A 10,000-nucleotide genomic window follows, 5' to 3' on the forward strand; every position below is an offset into this window, starting at 1 on the left:
ATATACACCTGAACATCAGCAGGAGAGGACTCTTTAAAGTAGAGACACTACATACTGATATACACCTGAACATCAGCAGGAGAGGACTCTTTAAAGTAGAGACACTACATACTGATATACACCTGAACATCAGCAGGAGAGGACTCTTTAAAGTAGAGACACTACATACTGATATACATTTAGAGCTTCTTCACTTCCTGTTTTGCTTCCAGTGCTTTTTACGAGATGCAGTTGAACTCGTTTTATACTGTGAGCATCTTATAAATGACACGGCCCTCTTGAAACAGTCACACGGGCTGTTAGCTCTGAATTCTCCGCTAACTCAGCTCCTAGTGATTTAATAAAGCATGCCAAAAGGTTAAAGGGTAATTTGCTCACAGAGAGATTAAGCACCTGGAAGACTTCAACAAGTGGAGGAGATGTGCATCTGAACATCTGAGACGTATGAGCTGCTGCACACACTGCCTTAGCCTTCATGGCTGCAGGGACCTAAAGGGATACTTTAACCCATACAATAATTACTTATATATCAATTACTCACCCCATGATACTTTGACATATTGCAGGTAACTTCTGCATGGTTCAAAAATATCAAAGAATGAAGAAATATGAGGGAATCAGGTCCCCAACTCCCTCATTCTTGTGCCTGAATCCTACTTGTCCAGATGAGTCCAACATGTATTTAAAATGTAGATTATCTTAGATATATATTGCTTTTTTTTAAATGCAACAGTCCATTTGGAAGCATGCAAGAAACACAAGCTGTTTTCTTCAAGAATAAAAGGTTATCTGTGGAAGAAATTGATATATAAATGATTATTTTGGGGGCTGACTCTCCCTTGAAGTGCCTTTTCATATCTACGTCATGTACTGTTTCCTGCAGTGCTGCATTATAAAGTATATAGTTCATTGTTTGGCGTGCATGCTTCTCCATGGCTTTGAATTCCTTCATAATCAGTCTCTTGAATCAGGGAGACACAGCTCGGAGAGATGATTCCTCTTCAACCTGATTTCAGAAAGCAGGTCTCCTCTCTGCTGGAGAAGAAGTGATTACAGCGGGTTCATCATGGCGTTTCTATTTATATCTGCTGGATTACTCACTTATATATGCTGACTGCTGAGTGTGCACTTCATTGGGACTCATCAAGTGCTGCCCCCTGTGGAGAGAGAGGGAATGACTCCCTCTGTTCTGCATGAATGAATGAATGAGTTGGAGTGACGCCCAGACACCGAGATGCTGAGAGTGTTTCTGCTGAGCTGGACCCCAGTTACTCAGCTGATGGATGCTGCAGTGTTTCATGCTTCACACACACAGATGTGCTTTTATTCACATGTGTGTGTGTGTGTGTCCTCAGGGCTTTCTACCTGGACCAGTCCAATCTGACGCCAAGCTCCACTCCTAAAGCTGCTCTCATCGATAAGGTGAGAGAAACTCATGATGCTTTCAGGACAAGACACAAAAACACTATCTTTGAATATGATATAAAACAGAAAGGGCAATTACAAAACCCCATTGTTGTTATTTAGGCATAAAAAAGGACAACTCTGTATAGAGTTCAGAGTCATATACAAGTCACAATGCATCTCCCTCTGTAACTGTAAAAGTCTAAAGTCACATTTTGGAACTATAGTTGTTAACTTTGGGTCTGAGTCTCATACAAGTTGTTAACTTTGGGTTTGAGTCTCATACAAGTTGTTAACTTTGGGTTTGAGTCTCATACAAGTTGTTAACTTTGGGTCTGAGTCTCATACAAGTTGTTAACTTTGGGTCTGAGTCTCATACAAGTTGTTAACTTTGGGTCTGAGTCTCATACAAGTTGTTAACTTTGGGTCTGAGTCTCATACAAGTTGTTAACTTTGGGTTTGAGTCTCATACAAGTTGTTAACTTTGGGTCTGAGTCTCATACAAGTTGTTAACTTTGGGTTTGAGTCTCATACAAGTTGTTAACTTTGGGTTTGAGTCTCATACAAGTTGCAATGCATCTGTAGTTTAGTTGAGTCATTGGTGTTTAGTCCAAGTTGCAGGTCTTCTCTCATTTAGACCAAACTCAAAACCTATTTTTGAAGTGTAAACTTTGATCACAGGTGGGACTAAGTCATTGTTTACACGCCGTAGCAGCCAAGTCAAACATCCTAAAGTTTAAAGAAATGTGTTTAGTTAGTGAAGTATACATTCTGCTTTGTGACTTTTTCATTGTTTTGCAAGTCACTAGTCTTGCACCTAAATCCCTAGTCCTTAACTTTCCTTGTCAAGTCACAATTCATCTCTCATCACAAGTCAGGGTTTCAAGTCAGTTATAACCTCATATAACTCTGGAGTCCATACTCTTGTCTATCTACCGGACAGAGGACCTCAAGATCCTAATCAGCTGATCTTCTCTCGTTGCCCCTCCCCAGCTGATGCGCCCCCTGAACGCAGTGGAGGAGTTGTACCGTCTGATGGAGAGTTTCATCTCCTCCCGGCGGACCCCCCCCTGTCAGTTCACAGCCTGCGGGGCGTCGGGGGTCGGGCTGCTCAGCGTCTCCTCAGAGCTCTGCTCCAGACTGGGGGCCACGCACATCGTCATGTGCAACAGCGGGGTGCATCGGTGAGTGTGTGCACGTTCATTTATTACCCTATAATCATCCCTCTACTTCTACTCTCTTCAGTTTTCTCCTATTAGACTGTTTTCAAGCAGATATCTCAGATCAATACAAAACCTTGTCTAGAAGTGTTTTGCTCAAAATACCAAACAGATCATTCCAGCCTCATCCCCCTCTGTTTCAGCTGTTACTAAAGTGCTGATTCTGGGTCTGTAGCTTTAAAAAATATATATTGATTAAACTCCATCATGTTCCAAACCACATGAAGGATTCTCTCTGAAACAGCATGGAGCTCAAACTCTTTCTCTCTCTCAGGTTTACCACAAGGTGACTTCCTTTTGATTTCCTGCTTCTTCACACATACTCTCTCCAGTACAGGTTAGCTCTGAGTGTTAGCATGCTAATGTAAACACAGACCATATTACTTCCAGAACACGTCTCATTGTTTCTGACAGCAACGTTTCTGATTGGCCCGTGGGTGTAAAGCCCGCCCACATTTTAGTAATGTGGTCATGACGCAGCAAATCGTTTTTAGAGATGTGGGTACGGAGGAAAAGAGAGAGGGGTTTGTTTTCTGACACTTTGAGAGTCGCTACATGTTGATGTAGAAAAGACATAGAAAGTGACTTTTGCATGATAAGAGACCTTTAATACACACTTCTGTGCATTAATCACCAGCAGCATATTCCAGTTAAGAGGACCCTTTGTCTCCGAGGGACTTTCAGACTCTCTGGAGAAAGACAGGTCAATTACTCGCATAATTATTGAGTTCTATATTCGGCTGCTGAGGGCTTGATTCCTCCAGGCACCAGGACAGAAATATCCGGATCGTTTGTCACCCCCCATTCCTCTCTTAGACCCGACACACTCCATATCTCATGTCTCACACACACACACACACACACACACACACACACACACACACACACACACACACACACACAGAGCAGGAGTGATGGTCTGATAAAGCGAGGCTGAGCTCTAATAGAAAGTTCCTGTCTGTGCACGGACCGCTGCCACTTTACTAACCTGTGTGTGTGTGTGTGTGTGTGTGTGTGTGTGTGTGTGTGTGTGTGTGTGTGTGTGTGTGTGTGTGTGTGTGTGTGTGTGTGTGTGTGTGTGTGTGTGTGTGTGTGTGTGTGTGGTGTGTGTGTGTGTGTGTGTGTGTGTGTGTGGTGTGTGTGTGTGGTGTGTGTGTGTGTGTGTGCGTGTGTGTGTGTGTGTGTGTGTGTGTTGCAGCAGGTGACAGGTAGCTGCCATATTTAGGATTATTTGTGCACTTCCTTAAACACTATCTGGCTTTTAAAGCTGCAGACTGACGGCGTGTGTGATTCACAGGAGAGATGTTTAGCGAAGATTTGAAAATCTAAATCCACGTCATTTATTTTGGGCGAAGTATTGCAGTATATCCCTCTCAGGGTCCATATGCATCCTTAACAAGTCCTCTAAAGCAGTGATTGTTGGTATTAAAAGGTCTTCAATCAGTGGTTTGAATTGTTTTCCAAATGCCTCTTGTGTTCCCAGGACACAGATCTGAAAAGCGTTAAGAAATCATCAATAAAAAGTTCTTTAATTCTTTATAACTTGCCTTAAACTGAGGAAACACTGCCTTCTGACTCCATACAGAACACAGGTGATATATGAATGACAGGCCTTGCAAACATGTAGTTAAACATAATGTAAGCCTCCATAGCTTCAGACTGACAATGTGTTTTAGACTTTGCATTGTCAAATCTCAAACTAAGATCCATTTGATGTATAATTGAACACATGTTCTCGTGCAGAAACTGTCTCACAGACCGGACACGCTTGAAGAATGTGGCATTAAGTCGTCTTAATTCCCCATCCTGCAGACAGAGTACAGATGATCCACTTAACCCATTTCCCTGCTCTCTCTGAAAGCCCAAACACTCCGTGCTCTGCTCACATAACGCTGAGTCTGCAGAGAGAAGCTGTAATTGAAAAACCTTAGAAACCAGCCAGGATGATAGTAATGAGTAAATTGCATTATGAGTGTGTCAGCTTCTCTATCGAAGGGATTACTTCTCCTGATGGATGAGCTTTAATAACATGTTTAGGGTATTTTAGAATATGCAGCCCTCCTCTCTCTTTGTGTCCATCACCACACACACACACACACACACACACACACACACACACACACACACACACACACACACACACACACACACACACACACACACAACACACACACACACACACACACCACAGACACACACAGACACACACACCGACACAGACAGACACACACACACACACACACACACACACACACACAGACACAGACACAGACACACACAGACACCACACAGACACACAGACCACACACACCACACACACCACACACACCAGACACACCACACACACCAGACACACCAGACACACCACACACACCAGACACACACACCACACACAGACACACACACACACCAGACACACCACACACACACCACACACACACACACCACATACACACACACACACACAGACACACACATACACACACACACACAGACACAGACACAGACACACACACACACACACACACACACAGACACACAGACACACAGACACACACCACACACACACACCACACACACACACACACACACACACACAACACCACACACACACACACCACACACACACACCACACCACAACACACACACACACATGGTGCTCCAGCTGAAGAGATATTTAAAGATCCTCTGTGGGACATTCTCCTCCTGCTACCGGTGTGTGTGAACCTCTAAATGGTGCTTTGAACAAACACCAGACGTTTTCTCCTGCAACCGGGGAGGGAAATTATTTTGGGATTGAGTTCATTACTTTTATCACATCATGCTCATGAAGTTATGCACTCCAGGGGGCGTTTAACCCCTCCTCTGATTGAGTCCCAGTGATGGCTTCTGGCAGCAATAAGCTCTGCAGCTTTGCTTGAGCTACGTGGTGTGCTCAGTCCGTGTGAGAGTTCAGATCAGAGAGCTCTTATTTCCCAGCAGACGAGAGAGAGAGAGGCTGGAGGGTCTCTGGACAGTTTCATCTGCAGCGAGGAGTCTCAGGATCGATGTACGAGAGCAGCTCGTTATCACAGGAAGGTCAGCGCTGACTCTCAGGGTTTTCTCCTCATTCTGTGACAGAGAGGAAGTGTGTGTGTGTGTGTGTGTGTGTGTGTGTGTGTGTGTGTGTGTGTGTGTGTGTGTGTGTGTGTGTGTGTGTGTGTGTGTGTGTGTGTGTGTGTGTGTGTGTGTGTGTGTGTGTGTGTGTGTGTGTGTGTGTGATTCTGCTGAGTCACTGTCACACACCAACACACACACACACTCTCACAAACACGCCTTTGCCTCAGGAGAAGCATTGATCCTTAGGGGCACAAAGAGATAAACACAAAGACTGTGTTTCTGGGCTGTGCATTTCAGAAAGAAAAGCTTATTGTGTTCGTTTTGACTAACATTGCGATATGATTCATGGTATTGGAGGAGCGCTACAACAAACCAAAACCCGTCCAGAAAGAAACGTTCTGCAGCTTCAGAAACGATGCAAATGTTCCAAAACACATGAAGAAACCTCTTCACTAACAGATGCCACATTTAGAAGACATTCACAAAGATGTATTTTGACCATAGACCTCCATTAAGCGACACAACGAGCTAGCTCTCAGCGCCTTGCAGAGGGAAACGTCCCTGTTTTTCATATCTGTGAAAGCACCAAAAGAAACGTGTGGTTTTGCTCGATCCAAGCCTTCGTCTGCGTTTGGTTTGATGCTCTGAGGTCTTAGTGGTCTTAGAGGAGAGTTATGAGTCAGCCTCCTAGGGCTTTTATGCACAGTCTACTTCCTGTGATGTGGAGTGATGTCTTTGAATGTTTAGAAGATGAATGACTTACTGGTTCTGGTCACTTTAAGCAAGATCCAAGCCTTCGTCTGCGTTTGGGTTGACATTTCGTTAACAGCAAGGGGTCAACTTAAAACAGTAAATGCAGATAGTGGGAGTAGAGGAGGGTTATTAGAACTGAAACAGTCTGCTTCCTGAAAGTCTAAATCATTTCGTTGCATTTTGAGAAAGAGAATGAGGTTAGGTTGGTTTGGTCACTTTAAGATGTTATTACGTCAAAAACTAAGCTTTATTAGTACAGTGTGTGAAAAACAGTAAGGTGTGTTTCTTTGGCATGACAGAATTGTATTCCCAAACCTGAACTAACAACACATTATAGTGTCTAATAAAGACTATGATTGAAAGGTACAGTAGGAAGATAGTATTCTGGATTGTGGGAAGCGGTATTTCGATCTCTCTGTCTGTAAGATTGACAATAAAGTTGACTTTGACTTTGAAGATGTACAGGTTTCCTGGTATAAAAGAAGTCTGCATTAAGAGGATCCTTATTCTGCAGATGAACAGCATGTGTTTCCTCTCTGCTCCCTCAGCTGTACCCTCAGTGTGACTCTGGAACAATCCATCCTGCTGGCCCGAAACCACGGCCTGCCCCCCCGCTGCATCCTGCAGGCCACTGACGTCATGAGGAAGCAGGTGAGACACACACACCTAAACACACACCTAAACACACACCTACACACACACCTAAACACACACACCTGCACACACACCTGCACACACAGAGGTGGGAAGTAGTGGAGTACAAATACTTTGTTACTGTACTTAAGTACATTTTTCTGGTATCAGTACTTTACTCCACTACTTATTTTTCTGAAGACTTTGACTTCTTACATTTTGAACCCCAAATACCTGTACTTTCTACTTCTTACATGTTGAACACAAATACCTGTACTTTCTACTTCTTACATGTTGAACCCAAATACCTGTACTTTCTACTTCTTACATGTTGAACACAAATACCTGTACTTTCTACTTCAACATGTTGAACACAAATACCTGTACTTTCTACTTCTTACATGTTGAACACAAATACCTGTACTTTTCTACTTCTTACATGTTGAACACATACCTGTACTTTCTACTTCTTTACATGTTGAACACAAAAAAACCTGTACTTTCTACTTCTAACATGTTGAACCCAAATACCTGTACTTTCTACTTCTTACATGTTGAACACAAATACCTGTACTTTCTACTTCTTACATGTTGAACACAAATACCTGTACTTTCTACTTCTCTCATTCTCCAAACAGGCTGGTTCCTTTAGTTTGAATGTGTGTTTGGTGGCGTGATCATTATTATTTAGAGTCATTGCGTGCCTATTGATTGAACACGATCCGTGTATCCATTCATTTCCTGGTCTTCGTCTAAAGAAGAGGGACCAATGAAAACGTTGTCATGTTGCCGTTGTTCAGCATGGAAACATTCATTAGCTAACAATGACATTATGGTTCATTAATATAAAGGGAGGTCAGGTACTCTTTAAAACAGCTGCTAGTTATGGGTACTTTTTACTGAAGTACATTTCAAAGCCTCTTTACTTTGACTTGAGTAAAGAAGTTTAGTCAGTACTTCTACTTTCACCAGAGTATTTTTAAGCACGAGTATCTGTACTTCTACTTGAGTAAAGGATGTGTGTACTTTTGCCCTCTCTGGTAACACACCTGCACAACAACACTGTGAGCATCTCTGATTGAGCTGCTAGGAGTGAAGTGAAGATTTACCTGATGAAGGTGTCTTTATATCCCTCTCAGGGTTCATATGCATCCTTAAAAAGTCCTCTAAAGCAGTGATTGTTGGCATTAAAATGTCTTCAATCAATGGTTTGAATTGTTTTCCAAATGCCTCTTGTGTTCCCAGGACACAGATCTGAAAAGCGTTGAAAAATCTGCAAAGAAAAGATCTTAAAAGTTGTACAACTTGCCTTGAACTGAGGAAACACTGCCTTCTGACTACAGACAGGAAACAGGGGCTTTGTGTTTTATTCAGAATCATTAAATAAACAGCATCGAGTCAAACGAGGCAGATTTATCTGACATTTCGAGCTTCTTTGGTCATTATTTGATTCCTCTCAGACACTAGGAATCCATTTCTTAAAGCAGCCGGCAGTACAAGAATATTCTCTGGTGTTGAAAGAAGAAATCGTTACCCCTTCTTCTGTCCACATTATCATTTACTCCACATCTTCTGCTTCACCCCTATCTGATTCCAATCTAATCCCATTTGCATTTCTCTGCAAGCTGAATGTGAATCAGAATCAGATGAGACGGTGAGAAAACAGAAAACAGGAGAAGGAGAAAGTGTTTGGGGGAAAGGGAAGACATTGGCGTTACTCTCAGAGAGTTCACTTCTTAAGATAACATTTATTCATTCAAATCAAGTTCAAATTCAGTAGTTTATTTGATATTGAAAAACAGGACGGCACATATTCACACAACATTAAAGATTAATACAATTAAAGATCAAATTAGAGTATTAATAATAAATGGTATTTGTAAAGCACCTTTCATAAAAGTAATCCCAAAGTGCTACAAGAGGCGTCATAGAAAACAGTTTAATCAAAGGCTTTTTTTAAATAAAGGTTTTTAGGCCTTTCTTAAATTTGAAATTAAAGACAAAATAAATATGATATACAGTTAACTCACTTTTAAAATAAGAAATGAATTAAATGAACATATATACATATTTGGGCCATATATACATATTACATATATTTACATGTATTTGAGCAGGTAAAAAGTTATTGTGAAAACAGTGTATATTTGATGTACAGTAACTTTACTTGTATTACTTTGTTGTGCAGCCTGATGGCACAAAGGATTGTACTATATTTATATTTAAATATATATACTGTACTGTAACGTCCCTGGCTTGATCTTCAATATCAGGATCCATGTATTTATTATCCTCTCAGTTATTCTCGGTAATCATACATCCTGTCATGTACAAAATACTGAGTTTTTCTCAAAATATTGACTTTTTTCTGAAAATCTCAACATTCTGACTTTTTCTCAAAATCTAAAAATTCTGAATTTTTCTAAAAAAACTCAAAATTCAGATTTTTTTTCTCAAAATTCTGACTTTTTCACAAAAATCTGACTTTTTCACAAAAATCTGACTTTTTCACAAAAATCTGACTTTTTCACAAAAATCTGAAATTTCAAATTTTTTCTCAAAAATGTGAAGTAGTCATCACATACAGAGCATCAACTAGTTCCTGAACAGTGTCCTTCACATGCTGATATCCAAGAGAGGGAGTTACACAGTCACAAGATGGAGGAATAGAAAGCAGTATTCAATGTTTACTTCAGATTAGCTCCACGTCAGAAATGATCATGCTTGTCATATGTCTATCTCCATAGAGGCTGAATCATCATGTTAATCACATAGCTATCATATGCCTCAAACAGTCCTGATGCTCTTCTAGGTAATCATACATCCTGTCATGTTCACAGCTGCAGTTGGGATACCTTTGTTATCATGTTACTCTCATGTTGGAAGAGGA

General features: G+C 41.3%; 1 protein-coding gene across 2 annotated transcripts in view; it reads left to right on the forward strand.

Moving 5' to 3' along the window:
* Positions 1 to 10,000, forward strand: part of prex2 (phosphatidylinositol-3,4,5-trisphosphate-dependent Rac exchange factor 2) — a 114,549-nt gene that overhangs the window by 100,259 nt on the left and 4,290 nt on the right. For both annotated transcript variants that reach the window (XM_034115537.1, XM_034115536.1), the window contains 3 exons: positions 1,356 to 1,422; positions 2,398 to 2,588; positions 7,026 to 7,128. In XM_034115537.1, the coding sequence (XP_033971428.1) occupies positions 1,356 to 1,422; positions 2,398 to 2,588; positions 7,026 to 7,128 (361 nt within the window). The remainder of the gene's footprint in view (positions 1 to 1,355; positions 1,423 to 2,397; positions 2,589 to 7,025; positions 7,129 to 10,000) is intronic.

This window comes from Trematomus bernacchii, unplaced genomic scaffold (genome assembly GCF_902827165.1).
Source record: "Trematomus bernacchii unplaced genomic scaffold, fTreBer1.1, whole genome shotgun sequence".
In the NCBI taxonomy this organism is placed as follows: Eukaryota; Metazoa; Chordata; class Actinopteri; order Perciformes; family Nototheniidae; genus Trematomus; species Trematomus bernacchii.